Raw genomic sequence first — 17,111 nt, forward strand, 5'->3', positions numbered from 1 at the left:
TAAGATGGATACCGTTGGCAGATAATATTCAGTATTTCCTAATCGTGTTTTAATAATTAATAACCGTTTTTTATTATAGGGGTGAAGCTGTTATATATTTGTGTTGAATATTCTTTGTTTAATACAAAATAAGACGATAAACAGAATAAATCTTACCCATAACTTTTACTATATTATAAATTTTAGGATTTTTTGGAAGGGGGGTGGGTTGTACACTGTTGTATTCTTTAAATATAGTAGGGTGGGGTGAGATGGGACACCCTTGGCAGATAATATCTAAGTATCCTGATCTTGTTTTAAACAATTAACAACGGTCTATGGTAGTCGTAAGGATACGCTTTTATAATTCCCTCAAAGTTCTTTGATTACTACTAAATGGGACAAGAAAATAGAATAAAGCGTTGTCCCATTTTCCCCACCCTACTATATAAGTTATTTATACTGGTTATAAATCACTAGATTACCATATCAAGCTATAGAAATGTTGCCGCATATTAAAATAGCCATCATTGGTGCTTCTGGTACGGGCAAGACGTCTTTCATTAGGAAATTTAAAACCAATCAGTTTATTCAAGAAGATGCCCATAAAGATTACTGTGAGATGATGTCTCCTGATCTCAAACGAAGAAACCGCAATTCGAAAGCGAAGGAAGCGATACAGGCTTCACTAGATGTACCAGCACACATGGAGAGGTGCCAGGCAACAACCTGTACTGTACTGTTTAAACCGAAATTGGTGGGCAAGCATAATGGAGTTGAAGACCTACTTGATATTACACTAATGGACTTTCGGGAGTTCGACAAATTTCCTCTCGATTCGTTAGAAGAGTGGGAGACAAGAGGAGCTATTGGAGTGAGGTCCGCTGACGCGTATATTCTATTTTATGACGTCACGAACTTCTCGTCTCTTGAGCACGTAATCAATATGAGAGAAGGCATTGTAGAAGTAAGTTATATATTTTGTCTGGTTTTTCAGAAATTTGCATAAGCGTAATAGAAAGTTGTTTTGGTGATTTGGGATAATGTTTTTGGTCGTGGACTTTGATAGATAGCCATGCTAATGTACTTGGAATTTGTCGAATTTGTTCTGTTTTTCTTTTAACAATTTAATAAAAAAAATATTATTATTTTTTTAGTCGTGTGCTTTGAGTATGGATAGCCAAGCTAATGGGTCATCGAATTCACGTGCCAAGTACAAGGTATCCCCTATGTTTGAGACAACTGCGCCAATGAACTGTTTTAGCGATCAGAAATTACGTCGCAACTCCGACCGGCCCACAAAAACGAAGAAGGGTTTTTTGTCCAAGCGATCAAATAGTGAAAAGAGCTCTTCTGAGAGCATAAAAGTCCGAAACATCATCGCATCTTCATTTTTAAGTCCGCTAGCACCAGTAGCAGCACCCAGAACGAACGATACCGGTGCTTTTAAATCAAGTCCGCGTCAATACCCGCCTGTTTTTATGGTCGTTGGCAACAAACGAGACCTCTGCACTCCTGGCCTTTCCCCAATCTATAACTATGGCCCCGCAGCGTCATCTCGTGACGAAATTGTGCTACGAAATCGAGAAGTAAACGAGCGTAAGGTGTCGCAGTTGGCGAAGAAAAGCTGGAGGTCGCAACACTTTGAGAGCTCTGTGAAGTTTGGCTGGAATGTAAACACAGTTATCCACGAAACAATAAAAATGGTGATGACGACCAAATACCCGAAGCGGTACAAGCCCTAATTTTTCCGGGTCTTACTACCAGGAAATGAATCAAAACTAGGATTAACTGAAAGAGACGTTTTCGCTAAAGAGTAGCGCTGTGTGATCTGTTAAAGCATATTGTCTCACAAAACATTTATTAGTGCACCTTTTGTTTCTTGTTTGTAGCTATCTAAGATCTTATGCACAAATATTGTTTTTCAAATAACAAAACATGGAAAAAGGTTTAGAAAGTCACGGACATAGATTAAACAATATCACCTCAACCAGACAGTATTCATCCACAAGACTTTGATTAACATTGCTGCATTTCATTTAACGTTTAATTGTGTACAGTAAATATTGATAGAATTTCGATTTTTGTTTTTTTCATTATAATCTAATCTTTGAAACATGATAGAAAACAAATTCTTGTACGGGTCGTGTCTTTGAGCATTTTTCTTTCCAAAGAAGTCTTAACTTGAAAATAGTTCAACATAAATGGCTCGTTGTTTGTCTGCTAGGTGCTGTAGCGACCACGCTTGTTTCGTCAAATTAAATGCAAATACCTATTTAACTGTAAGTGTGTGTTTTAACGATTGTCGTTTTCTACTTATATCTTGACTTTTGGGGAAGATAGTGGCCATATACAGAATCATTTCAAATCCCTTAATTATTCCTAATTCTTTTGAGTGAAATGAAAACCTAGTAGGCCTATACACTCATGAATTTTGAAAAAGGTTTGGTCAAATTAAGCGGTATGCCCAAGATGTGCCCAACCCTAATTAATTGATTGTATTTGATGTAATGTAGTACGGTGGGAAAAGACAGGGCACCTTTAGCACATGATATCCGAATATCCTGTTCGTGTTTAAACGATAAACAACGGTCTATAGAAGTCGTGAGGATACAGCTTTATAATTCTTTAAATGTTTTTTGTTTACTACCAAGTGGGACGGGAAAATTTAATGAATACTGTCCCTTCTTCCCCCCTACTTCATATTTCTTTTAATTGTTATCAATTACCAAAGGTTTGGTTGTACAAATTAATATATTACCCCAAAACTGCCAACTTTTTTGGGTTTTAAACTAGTCACTTAAATTCGTAAACGGCGTACTAACCACTCTGCCACGGCGGTGGAAACGCGGGGCGTTTGGTTCGCTACATGACTGTAAATATGATACCCTTCTGATATTGCTGCAAAATATGGGTAAGGACACTTATGCATAAAACCACCAGTTTTACGGGACGTCCTTTTAACTGGTTTTAAACCTAGTCGGTGCACAGAACAATATACAGTAGGGTGGAGGAAAATGGGACATCTTTTCATTTCATTTTCTCGTCCCATTTGGTAGAAGACAAAGAACATTCAAAGAATTATAAGAACCGTATCCCCACGACTTCCATAGACCGTTGTTAACTGTTTAAAACACGATCAGGATATTTTTCATATTATATCTGCTAAAGGTTTCCCATCTTACTCCACAGTACTATACATAATTACTTGTTCAAATGCAGAAAAACATTCTCTCTGGAAACCAAGCGTAGCATCGTGACTAGTTTGGGGTTAGGTGTCATTCAAGCGTGTTGTTATTTAAGACCAAAAGTCCCCGAAGCTTTAATTTCCTGGTATTTGGCTTGCCTGGTATGCAGCATTTCATCAGTTGTCGTGTCGGAAAAATTGTGCCAATTGTAGTACTTTACCAGACATTGAACAACTCGTTGCCAAAACACAAGCGCATCCATCGCATTAAAAATAACTGATGCAATTAGTTGTTTTCGCTTTTTAATAAATGAGCGCCATATCACATATTGGGGGTAAATCTGATCAGCATCTCAGACAATAGGGTAAAGCATACAAAAAAGTTCAAGAATCACTGTTCTATTGGATACAAAACAAAGAAGCCCGATTCGCTTCAAAGAAAAACACAGAGTCTGTAGCAACGGCACATTGCTTTTCTCTAAAGGAATTCGGGTTTCTTTGTTTTGTGAGGCCGTTCGCCGCTCGCTGCAACTTATATTTAAATTTTTAACCCGGTGACATTTTAATGTATATTCCCCAACTGTTTCTTAATTTGAATTGCCTGTCTCGCTATACAGACCGGTTACTTACATAAAAACAACATTTTATTGACTGAAAAATGCGTAACAGTATGGTTCTCATTTTAATTGCTTGCTGAATTATATTAAAAGTTTGCGAGTTTGATCCGTCTGTACTCGTAGTTTAATAAAACGAGTATTTCTATTCGTAGATACAGCTTTAGTGATATATGCTACAGGTAGTCAAATATTTTTCTATACAAAGTTAAATATGTATAAAAATTATAGTCTACCATATTTTTTGCCCGCGTGGTACCAAACTGCATAGGCGCGTTCATTCTGCAGCGTTTTTGCAAGGGTTTAGGGAGGGCTGAAGACTGGACAGTACCACCGCCATACTTTCATTCTTTGTACGGGTCGTGTCTTTACGCACACTTTTGTTTCTATTAGAAGTTTAACTTAATTAAAATAAATGGCTCGTTTGTCCGTTAGGTGTAGCGACCACGCTTATTTTCTTCCAACTAAATGTAAATATGTTTTTAACTGTAAGCCTGTTTTAACAACTGTTGTTTTGTCGCTATATCCTGTCTTTTCGTTTGAAACATTTCTAAATCTTCGCTACTGTAATCGAAGAGACAAATAAAAGTTATTATTATTATTATTATTATTATTATATTCTAGATTATGGGTTGTGCGACATATAAAATAATGTAATTGTGCTTCATCCTCGCGCTGCCGGAAAACTGCAGTTTTTAACTTATGAGTTACTATGTATGTAAACTTTTGGTAATCTTTTTTATTTTTTATGTGTGGCTGACAATTCAGACAAACCCGTAAGTAACCCCTGGGTTGGTGCGATTGCCGTTAAGTGTCTTGCTCAAGGACACATACGCCCACAATGGTAGCAGTGACGAGCTTTATATTTTAGTTAAAGGTTATATTTAATCAAAAGCTGCTTAGCAACCAAGCGAGACTTTGTGAGCAGTCCGGAGGTTAAGTTACAATAAACGCGTTGTTTGAATTATTCTCCAAACAAGGATCAATTCTTGTGGGAATCAAGCTTTGTTAAGTTTGTCCGCTGTAAATTTACATATCAGTTCATATTTTCAAAGAGGTCGTTTGTTGTTCTGTGAAGCGATTCGGGCTTGTTTTTTTTGTGAGGTCGTTCGCTGTAACTTTCCGTTAGTTATCCGTGTCGCTACAGACCAGCAACTTTTTCAGGGAGGTCTGACTGCGTCGTAATGTTCAAAACTGTTTAGAACTTCACTTGTGGACGTGTGAGCTATTCAGACAGAGGGCAACAGGTCCAACCTTGTTTTTTGCACCGAGTACTGCAAACCCACTCAAGAAAAAGCGCGCAGTAACATCGTTAGGACCACGTAATATGTTGGATCGTGGCAATGTTAAAATTGTCAGAGCTCAGAAACCGCTTTACGTTAACGTACTTTCTGTTCACTAGTGCCCAGGGTTCCTAATTCATACATGTAGTAGGGTAGGGAAAGATGGGACACCTTTAAATTTTTAAACAATTAACACCGGTCTATGGAAAACGTGAGGATCCTGTTTTACAATTCTTTTAATTTTCTTTGTTTTCCACCAAACGGGAGGAATATAATGAAATGTGTCCCATCTCCCCCCCCACCCTACTATATTGTAGGGGCGCCCGCGTCTCGACGTGCCTTAGTCAGTTCAGTTCGATTATCTAGACGAGGTGCGCCAGTTAAACACCTTGTTGCGAGTCGCGGCTGTCCTACGCGCTGTATCCTACTCTCGGAATGTGCGCTGTATTTGGGAGAAATTTCTTGCTTCTGTCTTCTGGTACTGACGTTGTCTTGTTGAGTATGACTCGGTTATTTGAACATCAACTTGTATTGAGGCGTTATAAACTTTTCAACAGTAAACAAGTACCAAAAGCAACTCCAACGTTTACAATCACGTAACCCTATCTAGTTAGTCACTGGTCTCTCGAAGCGTCTGCGTGTTTCTCCGTCTCATAACATGTACGGTAAGGTTTATAAAGGGGAATTGAAGTAAAAGGACAGATGTAACTTTACGACGTGACAAATGTTAGGAGAGAAACCATATAAATACATCAACACCATAAGCGAACATATGTTGCTACAAAGATTTACAACCACAATAAACCGAACCGCTACAATATATAAGACATAGCTTAAACTTGTATCCAAAAATATTTGTTCATTTTAACCGAAACTTTAATGGGTCCCACTTATTAATAACTTAAATGGGTCTCAATTGTAATAAAGTCTATAATTGAGAAAATCTTTATCATGCAACTATGTATGTACTGTTTGTCATATTTTATAGATATTTTTTGTTGGCAATAATTTGTTTGTAATTTATTATTTGGATGAAAAAAAATACTGCTACCATAGGTTAATACTGCAAAATTTATTACACAAGGCAAAACATGTGTTCTGCTGTGAACGTAGACGTTGGAGGTAAATTTTGTTTCTGTCAGTTAATCTTGCTTTATTCATAAGTGTATCAGCCACACTTTTATCTATCTTTTTGAATGGATGAACACAATTATGTTATATTATAATTACTGTCATTTTGCTGCTCATTCTCTCTTATTTTAAAAACATGAACTTTGCTATCATTATCGAATAGATGACTAAAATTATGTTATTATTGCATGTTGCAGAGATCAGGGCAGTTTCCATTCTGGAAATGAGCGGGAATGGCAAAGAATTTGGATTGAAACTTGAAGTAGTTGAAGAAATTTTTAAGAGTGTTAAAAATTTGCCAGTCGCCATTATAAGTGTGTCTGGTGCACTTAGAGAAGGGAAATCTTTCATTTTAAACTTGCTGTTGCATTATCTTGTACAGCAGAATGTACGTTTTATTTTCATATTTTGAAGCATTAAACAGCAATGTGTAACAGTTTGTAACTATTATTTTGTAACAATTTGAAAAGATTAAATTGTCATAATTTGTAACTATTTGTAACAATTAATTCGTAACAATTTTTAACAATTAGTTTTTAAAAATTTGTAACAATTTGTAATAATGTATGAAAACATTTGATTTTATTCAGAAATGGCATTCAGACAGAAAAAGAAAAACTTATAATGTGTTTAAATCAAAGAATGGAACCGAAAGCGAAACTGTTGGAATCAACATTACAAACAAACCAATCCTATTGAGAGATAAAGATGATAAAGTATGGGTTTTCTATAAAAACATCATTCATCTGTAACCATAGGTTATATTTCCAAAAATGAATGTAATTTTCTTGCGTGGCCACAAAACGACAGTCATTATAACACAGGTGTTTTGTTTAATACACCTCGTGCCAGATTACAAGTTACCACGTATGTAACTGCGTGACTGATTGTTTTTTTATGTATGTCTGACAATTTGGACAACCCATTAGTTACCACTGGGTTAGAGCAATTGCCATTAACTGTCTTGCCCAAGGACATATACAACCATAATGGTAGCAGTAACAGGCATTGAACCCATTACCTCGTTGGCATGTATGTGTGCTTCAACCAAGTAAGTCCTTAATGGTGGTGCTATAATATTCCCAGTAGTGCTATACCATTGACTCCATAAACTGTTTAGTTTTTGTAACCAGACAGTTGCTGTTTTCTTAATGGACACTGAAGGATTGTTTGACAAGGAGAGAGATGCAAAAGAATGCTCTACGGTATTTGCTATGAGTTGTCTTCTCAGTTCTTTTCAAATCTTCAACGTATTCAGGCAACTTCAAGAAAGCAACTTGCAACATTTGCAGGTTCAGTTTCCTTTTAATTTACGACCGTTATTACAGCTTTTGCTATACACAAAAAAAGCACAAATTCTTTCAAATAATGCCGATTAACAAGATTTAAAACTATGGCGTTTTAGATTTTTTGCAATTATGCAATGGCCGCTGGTGGAAGAAAGAAAAAATCTGCTACAACTGGTGCACCATTTCAGGTAATAGAATGATTGTAAAGCGCAACAATAGTCATTACAACACAGGTGTTCTGTTTCATACACCTAATGACTATTAATAACTAACAGTGACCGTTGCATTATGTATGGCCGACAACTTAGATAACACATAAAGGGCTTTTGGGTTGAAGCAACATCGAGCCTTGAACCCGTATCCCCTGGGTTGGAGACAGGCACCCAACCACTGTACTATGGCACTAGACATAAGTAGAGTGGGCCCGATGCATTGTAAAATCATTAACAAAACCTTATTATTTTGTTCTGTTACTCTTGCTAGCAGACATAGCATACATGAAATTTCCCTTTTAAATTTCTTATTTTAAAATTTTATTTTGTGAACGGTCTTGTGATAACAATAAATTGATCCTCATTTAAATTGCATGGTAGGGTTCAACAAGTTTAAAATTGAGGTAAATGCATTTAATGTTTGATAATGCAATAATTCTAAAACTTACAGGCTCTTATGTTTCTGATTCGTGATTGGACACACAGAAATATCGATTGTAGTAGAACTGGTGCACAGAGGTACCTTAGCGAGTTTCTGGAAACTAATAAAGATGAGAACAAATTGGTGAGAGATCAGATTCGAAACAGCTTTTCCGATGTCCGATGTCACTTATTGCCCCGGCCTGGGGACGAGGTGGAATGGAAAAATGGTAATGAGATTTATGTTTCAGGTGAGGGTTATGCTAAAAATTTGAGAGAGAGTATGTAACTTGCTTTATCTTCGCGTGGCTGGAAAACGACAGTCGTTATAACACAGGTGTTCTGCATCATACACCTCATGCCAGATTACAAATAACCACAAATAGCCAGATTACAGATTACAAAAATTTATAACTTTGTCAGTAAATATTTTGGGGGAATTATTTGTTTTATAAATTGCAGACACTTTGATAATTGTAATTTTATGGCTGACAATTTACAACCCATTAGTTACCACTGGGTTGGAGCAATTGCAGTTATGTGTTTTGACCAAGGACAAAATGGTAGCACCGACAATCCTTGAACCCATAACCTTGATGTGTTTCAATAATCAAGACAACTGTTACAGATATCAAAGATAACTTTATCGAAGGAGTTGACGATCTTGGTGAACAATTGTTCAAGACGGAAAACTTAATTGCAAAGCAACTTAACGGCATCACTATAACTGGGCAGGGATTTGTTGATCTTACAATAGCATATGCAGCAATACTTCATGATGGTAAAATGCCAAAAGCTGATTGTATTCTAAAGGTGTGTATACAGTATAACATATAATAATAATAGGATATAGTTAAAACACGCTTAGCCTATAGCTAAAAAGTCTAGAATTTAATAACACATTAATTTTAAGATTTAATAACGCACTAATATACACAGGCCAATCACCAAGTGTTTGTTCTGGACAGAACCAGACATATGGAATCTCAGTATATTGAAGCTATGAAAGAAAAAGTAAAATAATAATTGGGATTTTTTGCAATTTAAAATTTCAACTAAGTTAATATGTTTGATATTCAAACAGACTGGGAAATACATAAAGCCCAACGAGTTGGAGAAACTACACAAAGAATATCTCCACAGAGCATTGCAACAGCACAAAGAAATGGTTAAATATATAGAACCAGATAAAAAAGATGAGGAACAATTGGGAACAATCCAAGCACACATGATGGGCCGTCTGAATACTACCTTTCAAGCTTTGCAACATGAGAATGAAGCAAAAAAGGTTAGATGTTTGGTGTTAAAGCCAAAAACTGTACAGTTGCATTGTGTAATGCATGATAGAAATAGGGCAAACAAAAAGGCTGATATTTTTTGCTGAGCATATGAAGTGTAATAGTATAGGATTAGACCGACGTTTTATCCATAGCCATAGCTCTTGGGGTGCTGGCCCTATTGTGGACATGTGGGGACTTAGCAGCCCATACAGAAATAAAACAGAAATATCACCCACACAGTTTAAGCAAGCACATAGACAAAGTAGGACACATGAGTTACAACTGCTAAGGATTCTCCGCCCCTTGAGGATAAGTGCTAAAAATTCAGCTATAGCGAAAAAATATTGAATTATCTTTATGAAATGATTTGATTTTGCTACTTATTATTTTCAGAAAGTTCAAATAAAAGATTTAAAAGAATGCATCTCCAATGCTGGAAAGTCATATAAAGAACTGTTAAAACGGGTAATTTTACCATAATTAAAAAAATATGGTACAAAGTTAAAAAGTATCTGTGAAATATTTTAGTTAATGCTGATGAAGTGTATGTAAAGTGAGTATCTTTTCACAAATGTAGTCACGTAATAAATATAATAAAATATGCCATAAAATATGGTATACTAACATTTTTCCAGCACCATAGCACAGTTGGTTAGTCACCTGCCTTTAACCTAGAAGTAGTAGGTTCAAGGCTCTTCGCTGCTACCATTATGGACATATGTGTCATTGGGCAAGACACTTAACGGCAATTGCTCCAACTCAGTCGTCACTAATAAGTTGTCCAAATTATCAGCCACACATAAAAAAATGAAAAAAATTCCCCCCAAAAAACATCTACAAAGTAACATACTTCGTAACTCGTAAGCCGGCACGAGGTGTATTAAATAGAACATCCGTGTTTAGGACTGTCATTTTCGGGCCTCGCGAGGATGAAGTAAGTTATAGGCTACCTTCATTCGTTCAAAATTATGCAGGCTGCTGGTGGAGTGTACCTAGAGGATGTTTCTGGTCCATGTGAAATTGCCCAACAAGAGATAATGGCTGATTTCTATAAGTGTACTCATGAATATGATCAGGATATAGTACAGGAATGTATGGTTTTTTACAATCAGACCATTAAAGCAAAAAATAAAGAATTCTTAAACAAAAACCTTCAAAGAAAGGTAAGCCTACCTAACATACATATCACATGAAACAAAAATTATGAAAATGTTTTTTACAGGAAAGCATTGAAAAGAGTCTGAAAGGTTTAGTTTCTGATACAGTGGAAAAATATGCTGAGATGATGGACCTGGTATGTTTTACTGAGGGTGGTTTTAGTTTCTAATATACAATAAATACTGCATTTAGCCGGTATTATTCTGTATTAAATCTTTGTATTGTACTGGGTATTGTTCTGTAACATACTATTTGTATTTTTCTGTATCATACTTACTTTTCTGTATTTTTTCTTTCAGTGATTAATTGCCTTTATTCAGGGTGTTGAAAGACCAGGTCAAGGAATTGATTTTTCTAAATTGAAGGAAAATGCATTTGCTGAATCTGTCCGAATATTTGAACAATCTGATGTTGGAAGAGGTTACAAGTGCCGGCAAACTGAACTCGAAAACTTGAAAGCTAAACTCAAAGAGAACGATGCTAAATACTGGGAAAGATTTTGTGTAAGTAAAATAATAGAGTAATAACTTTATTAATTCCTTTGATTAGGGTAGCGAAAAAAAAAGATTTACAGGATATAGCGATAAAACAACAGCTGTTAAAACACCTTTACAGTAAATATATTTACATTTAATTGAAAGAAACATTGCAGTCATACATCTAGCAGACAAACGAGCCATTTATATTAACAGTTATAAATTAAACTTCTAATAAAACAAAAGTGTGCGCAAAGAAAATAAACTTGAAGCCTGAAACTCCCAAATTCATGTTATAATTTTACAGATGTATCGAGATACTGAATTATTAAATGCTGTTAAAGAGGCAGAAAAACTGTACAAGAAATATGTTAATACTGAAGTAAGTTTATGGAAAGTGACTTCTCCTTGTTAGTTTATTAAATAAATGAATTTTGTTAATATAAAGCAATAATTACAAAATAATGTAAGATATTTTTGGATGTTTTATTACCCTAGTAATAAAATAATGGTAAAAATAGGCTCAGCTGCATATTTCGTTTGAAATGCAACTTTATCCTTGCGTGACCGGAAAACGACAGTCACTAAACAGGGGTGTTTTGTTTCATACACCTTGTGCCAGCTTGCGAGTTCCTATATATGTTACTTTGTGGGTGATTATTTTTTGGAGATTTAATCTTTTTTTATGTGGCTTATAATTTGAACAACCCATTAGTGAACACTAGGTTGGAGCAATTGCCGTTAAGTGTCTTTCCCAAAACACATACACCCATAATGTTAGCAGCGAAGAGCCTTGAACCTATTACCTCTGGGTTATAGGCATGCATCTAACCAACTGTGCTACTACGCCGATTAATTGTTAATATCCCATAGCTAACACAAGATACATTCCTGGAAGAAGTTGAACTAACATCTCGTCACAGAAAAGCAACTGATGCTGCCATGGTGGCTTTGAAAGATATACAATATCACAGAGATGAAGCTTTTGTTCAACAGTGCAGGGAGAGTATCACTGAAAAATTGACAGATCAACTGGAACTAATGCAAAAGAATAATAAACTTTTCCAGGTTTGCAAATATTAAATTACGGAAGCCTGCACTGTTACAATAAACAAGTGTGTTTTTGTACACAAAGTACAGTTAGCTGCAAATAAAACTTTAAAAAAATTAAACTGTTATATGAATATGTAACGTGTTTTACCTTTACTCTTTAAAATTCATAAACTAGTACATTTAACCAAATATTGAGGCTGTACTTTTTAAAGTAAACAGTACTTGCATGATAATTTCAATTTTCCTTTGCTTTAAAAACATATTAACGTATGAATATTTATTCAGGAAAAGGCGAGTGCAAGGTTCAAGGAAGGTCGCAGAGAAGTGGTGAAAGTTGTTTTTGTTAAAGCATTTGAGGTAGTTTACTCAGTACTAACTTTTTATAAAACATAAACAAACACAAGTATTTTTGCGTACAATCCTAATAATTTTATCAGAACGAAGGATAGCGCTTTTGTTCAATTAAAAGTAAATGTGTATTTAATTTTAAGTGTGTTTAAACAACTGTTGTTTTGTCGCTATATCCTGTCTTTTCAATACATTTTTTTCGCTACTATAATCGAAAAGAAAATGAAGGTTATTATTAATACTATTTGTATTAGGATAACCAAGAAAAGTACATCGAAGAAGATGAACTTCAAATCATCCTACAAAAACTCAAGGAAGAGGCAATGCAGAAATACTACCTGCTTAGAGGCCCACCAGAAAAAGAATTCAAGGCAAATGAACAAGAACTGTTACAAGTCATTCAAAATAAAATCGAAGAAATTATGGCTTGCAACAACAACAATAAAGTGAGTCGATTTGTAAACCTATAGCATTCTTGTTAATTCTATTTTGATTGTATTGAATGATACTTGGGTGATACCAAAGTTAGGAAACGGATTGTAAAACAACGAGTCTTGTTATCCATTGTCTTGGGTCTATGACGTCATAGTCGCCACCATTACGGAGCCCACGGCATAGCATTTTATCATTGCTGGGTGCTGTTTTTTGTTTAAATATTGCGATTTTTTAAAAACCAAGCACTTCTGCGCGTAAAAATGGCTTTCTACTAATGTTATATTTTATCACAATAATAAACCTGACAAAAATAATCAACTTTTATTGAACACTCAATCGATTAAAGAGTAAAAAAACAGAAAATATCAAGTTTACTAACCAAAAACATAAAAAAACATGTTTAAAATATAAAAATGCAAACAAAAACGCATAGCATTACCATAAACTGGTGTATGCAGTTTTGCATGTAAATTGCCGTGATTTTACTTTTTGGCTCACAAACTTAACACCTATACCCGGCAACAAAACTTAAGGTATCTTTGTAAAATTTGCCTAATATCGAAGTGAAATTGAGGAAAACAATACTAAGTTACTATTTTTGGTCCTCTGCTTGAATTAGTAAGCTACCTTTTCTGCGTTGCGGGTCTTTATGAAATCGGAAAATGTGAACACTATCTGCTAGTACTTAACCAGTTTTGAGCTGCATGTCCACTCATGTTGGATTATAAATGTAGTAAAGAATTGCCCTGTAGATTCTTAGGTATGATCATATACTATTATGTAAACTAAGCTGATTGCTGCTAGTCTTAATCGCCAACGTAAAGTACCCTGTTAAACCACTCTGTACGCCGAAAACCAGTCAAAATATTAATTTACTCCACATTAATTCCTAGATTTAATATTATATACCAAGATTTATATTAGAAATTATATTTTAAATGTTAAAACAACCGCTATAGGTGTTTCTAGCTTTGTATCGCTTACAAGAACTAAATGAACACATGCCGACCATGCATTTGTATAGGCGATTCATGCTCTGTGGGCTCCGTAATGGCCGACACAAGCGCCGTTTCTTAACTTGGTCTATACTAACTTTGGGTGATACTAGTGGCTTTCATTTTGGTCAGGTACCAACAGACCAAAATGTCATATTGTTTTAATTGTACACACAATTATTTTAGGAGAAAATTATCAATGCAATTGATACGTTTTATGATCTGCTGATGTCGGACTATGGCATGAAGATAAATGAGGTAAAATATGTTTAAGGACCTCATCCTCAGAAAAAAACATGTGGTAACTGTATAGAAAGCAAGCTGTATGAACAGAACACCTATGTTATTTCCCTACAATATAATATAAATGGGTGACATTTCCTTTATTCATAAACCATTACTGCGTTCAGGAGTTTGATCATTCTTTTGTGTAAAAACATTTGTTTTACCAATGTACTACCAGACAATTGTATTTTTAGAAAATGCGAGCCACTGTGTTAAAAAATTGCCAATTTGTTTCATACAGATAACTAGCAATCGGTACGCGAATAAGGAAAACTTAAAAAAGCTACATGAAGAGTTTAAACAGCTGGTTGTTCAAGAGATGGTAAAAGCAATACCATTCAAAAATATTCAACAAGATGCCATTAACAAGTGCTCTGATGGATTGAATAACAAATTGAAATATTGGGCAGAACATAGCACCAGGTGGAAAAGTTTTAAAGAAAATGTTAAGAATGGGGCAACTACTGGTGCCATACTAGGAGCTGGGTTTCTTGGATTTGTAGGTGCAGGCATTGCAGGGTTGGCTGGTGGTTTAGTTGGTGGCGTTGCAGGTGTGGCAAAAACTGCAATGACCTTTAAGTATGATCTTTCAGTTGAAGAAATGCGATCAATCAAACACCTGCAGTCACTTAATCTTGCAGAAAATGTGTACGATTCCAAGGATATGAATTTTGAACAATATTAAATTAAATGTACAGTCCAATATAAAAAAATGATGGTGATAAACAGTTATAGGACTCCTTCATATTCATGTAAATTGTTGTACATAGATATTGTAGTGCTTTTGTTGCGTATAATAAACCTGTATACTAACAGGACTACATGTGGTTTGGATATTGTAGTGGTTTCGTTGCGTATAATAAAACCTGTATATTAAAAGTAGTGTACATGTGGTGTTGCATAAAGAGTTTAAGGCAGTTTTCAGGTGTCTTAATCCGAGCTTTTTTGCATATATTCTAAAACAAACATTTTATAACAGAACGTGCGCATTCATTAAAGCTCTGCTCTTTTATTTCGATTACGATGATGCAAGCAAACAATATTGTGATTCCAATGGACTTTGTGTGATTCAATACCAATGAACCACAGATTAAACGTCGATCTCGTATTACAAAACGCCGATAACGGTACAAAACATCTGTTAAAACATAACACTTTAAGAAGATATTGTATTACCCATAGTTTCTAGATAGACATGTTTATATGCGGACTTAGATATTATAAACATGCAAATGTTTTGTGTTTCTTTTAGAATACGAATCACCTATCTATTATATTTAAATTAATTAAAGCTTGTATTTAATAAACATGACTACAGCATGGAGACAAGCATTGGTCAAATTAGATAGTCGTTTGCAGTCTCGAATGTCTGATAAATTGAAGGAAAGATGGAATCACCCTGCAGGTCAAGTTTTTGTCTATGCTAAGTGATGTATGTGTGAGGATTTTTGGTGCTAGTGAAGAACCCTCTCTCCACCTTATTTGCTAACCCCTAACTACTAACTCCTATAACCACTAACCCCCTAACCATCAACCCCTAATCACCAACCTCTAACTCTTTCCACTAGCCTATTCTGCTATGTGGAGGAAGATTTTTCACTAGTGCTTACTTGTTTTATATTAGACCTATTATAGGTTTTGTTATATTTATCTATTAACAAATAAATATATATTTCATATTCATATACAGGCTTAAAAACAATCCATTTCTGGGCACCAGCATTTAAATGGGTATGTATATTGATTCTCTACTTTAAAAAGTAATAATTCCGCACCTAAATTGTTAGCAGTATGTCTGCTAGGTGTAGCGACCACGCTTTTTTTTAACAATTAAATGTAATTATGTTTTTAACTGTAAGTGTGTTTTAACTTCCTTGTTTTTTTCGCTAAATCTTGTTTTACTTACTAAATATATTTTAATCTTGGGCATCGTAATTGTAGAGATAAATAAAATTAAGGGTGTTTTAACAGCTGTTGTTTTGTTTTTATATCTGTCTTTTTGATTTAAATGTATTAATTTTGGATATCGAAGAAATAAATAAAACTATTATAATAAAGTAAGTTACATTCACATTCATTCATTCATTATTATTATAATCATACTTCTAATAAATTGATTAATATTAACTATATATATTACTCTATAGTCACTCGTTGTTGCTGGAGTGTCTGATTACTTGCGCCCGCCAGAGAAGTTGAGTTTGAATCAGTCAAGTTCACTTATGGCAACAGGACTAATTTGGTCACGATACTCAATGGTTATTACTCCCAAAAATTGGTTGTTGTTTTCAGTCAATATCTGTCTTGGTCTGACAGGAGCAGTCCAAGTTGCTAGAATTTTAAGGTTGGTACAATGAAGTAAAAAAGAGTAAAAATAAAATATATCACTGATGCCCTGGCACAGTGGTTAACGCTCCTGCTTTTAATCCAGAGGTTACAGGCTCAAGGCTCGTCTCTGCTACCATTGTAGGCGTATGTGTCTTTGGGCAAGACACTTAATGTCTATTGCTTTAACCCAGTGGTTACTGATGGGTTGTCTAAATTGTCAGCTGTATGGAAAAAAACAATCACCAATAAAGTTAAAAAAGTAGTTACTTTTAACCTGGCACTAGGTGTGTTAATCAATGTTAAAACGACTGTCGTTTTCATACCACTAATCATGTGTTTCCTAAATCATTTTTACTGCTTTTGGTTGAATTGTATGAATTTTATTTCAGGTATCAACAAAGTATCAAAGAAACAGAGAAGAAATAACACAATTCTTTTGTGCTCTATTTAATTTATTTTACTGAACTGCCACACATTAAAACTTAAGAATTTTTCGTTTTAAATTGCACAAATGATATTGCAGCTTTATCAATAAATTTTGTTATGTTTTGATTCACACAAGTTTGTTTTGTTGGAGGGGTAATGAACAAATGGGTTGAAGTTTACAATTACATGCAAGCTAAATCTAGTTTCGAATA

The 17,111-nt window shown here is 34.8% G+C and overlaps 3 protein-coding genes across 5 annotated transcripts in view; all 3 read left to right on the forward strand.

The window, feature by feature from the left end:
• Positions 1–2,259, forward strand: part of LOC149727032 (uncharacterized) — a 25,687-nt gene extending 23,428 nt beyond the window's left edge. Inside the window, exons 2-3 of the mRNA XM_089889978.1 lie at positions 460–946; positions 1,137–2,259. Coding sequence (XP_089746104.1) covers positions 482–946; positions 1,137–1,724 — 1,053 coding nt within the window. The 5' untranslated portion in view covers positions 460–481 and the 3' untranslated portion in view covers positions 1,725–2,259. The remainder of the gene's footprint in view (positions 1–459; positions 947–1,136) is intronic.
• Positions 2,260–6,024: 3,765 nt separating this feature from the next.
• Positions 6,025–14,958, forward strand: LOC149727033 (uncharacterized). 3 transcript variants are annotated; one of them, XM_089890579.1, is made up of 19 exons: positions 6,025–6,185; positions 6,392–6,582; positions 6,785–6,910; positions 7,328–7,486; positions 7,600–7,671; positions 8,147–8,366; positions 8,744–8,928; positions 9,055–9,129; positions 9,200–9,403; positions 9,789–9,860; positions 10,370–10,558; positions 10,618–10,689; positions 10,874–11,056; positions 11,337–11,411; positions 11,903–12,097; positions 12,368–12,439; positions 12,685–12,876; positions 14,047–14,118; positions 14,387–14,958. In XM_089890579.1, exons 1-19 carry the CDS (start codon positions 6,155–6,157, stop codon positions 14,828–14,830), a joined length of 2,829 nt encoding a protein of 942 aa, XP_089746705.1. In that variant the 5' UTR covers positions 6,025–6,154; the 3' UTR covers positions 14,831–14,958. The 3 variants fall into 3 exon arrangements, with proteins under 3 accessions (XP_089746705.1, XP_089746706.1, XP_089746707.1); XM_089890580.1 differs by having other exon boundaries at positions 8,147–8,345; XM_089890581.1 differs by lacking the exon at positions 9,055–9,129.
• Positions 14,959–15,373: 415 nt separating this feature from the next.
• Positions 15,374–17,034, forward strand: LOC149727034 (uncharacterized). Its single transcript, XM_089890588.1, has 4 exons — positions 15,374–15,550; positions 15,836–15,876; positions 16,293–16,489; positions 16,863–17,034. Exons 1-4 carry the CDS (start codon positions 15,454–15,456, stop codon positions 16,897–16,899), a joined length of 372 nt encoding a protein of 123 aa, XP_089746714.1. The 5' UTR covers positions 15,374–15,453; the 3' UTR covers positions 16,900–17,034.
• The last annotated feature ends 77 nt before the right edge of the window (positions 17,035–17,111 follow it).

This window comes from Ciona robusta, chromosome 12 (genome assembly GCF_009617815.1).
Source record: "Ciona robusta chromosome 12, ASM961781v2".
NCBI classification, from domain to species: domain Eukaryota; kingdom Metazoa; phylum Chordata; class Ascidiacea; order Phlebobranchia; family Cionidae; genus Ciona; species Ciona robusta.

What these genes read in the sequence shown, in the direction of transcription:
- LOC149727033 (XM_089890579.1), top strand. Translation starts at nt 6,155, where the DNA reads ATGTGTTCTGCTGTGAACGTAGACGTTGGAG. An exon ending in TTGAAGCTATGAAAGAAAAA is followed by an intron (nt 9,130 to 9,199) that starts GTAAAATAATAA and finishes ATATTCAAACAG; the next exon opens with ACTGGGAAATACATAAAGCC. An exon ending in TTTTTGTTAAAGCATTTGAG is followed by an intron (nt 12,440 to 12,684) that starts GTAGTTTACTCA and finishes TATTTGTATTAG; the next exon opens with GATAACCAAGAAAAGTACAT.
- LOC149727034 (XM_089890588.1), top strand. Translation starts at nt 15,454, where the DNA reads ATGACTACAGCATGGAGACAAGCATTGGTCAAATTAGATAGTCGTTTG. An exon ending in AAGATGGAATCACCCTGCAG is followed by an intron (nt 15,551 to 15,835) that starts GTCAAGTTTTTG and finishes ATTCATATACAG; the next exon opens with GCTTAAAAACAATCCATTTC. An exon ending in GGGCACCAGCATTTAAATGG is followed by an intron (nt 15,877 to 16,292) that starts GTATGTATATTG and finishes ATTACTCTATAG; the next exon opens with TCACTCGTTGTTGCTGGAGT.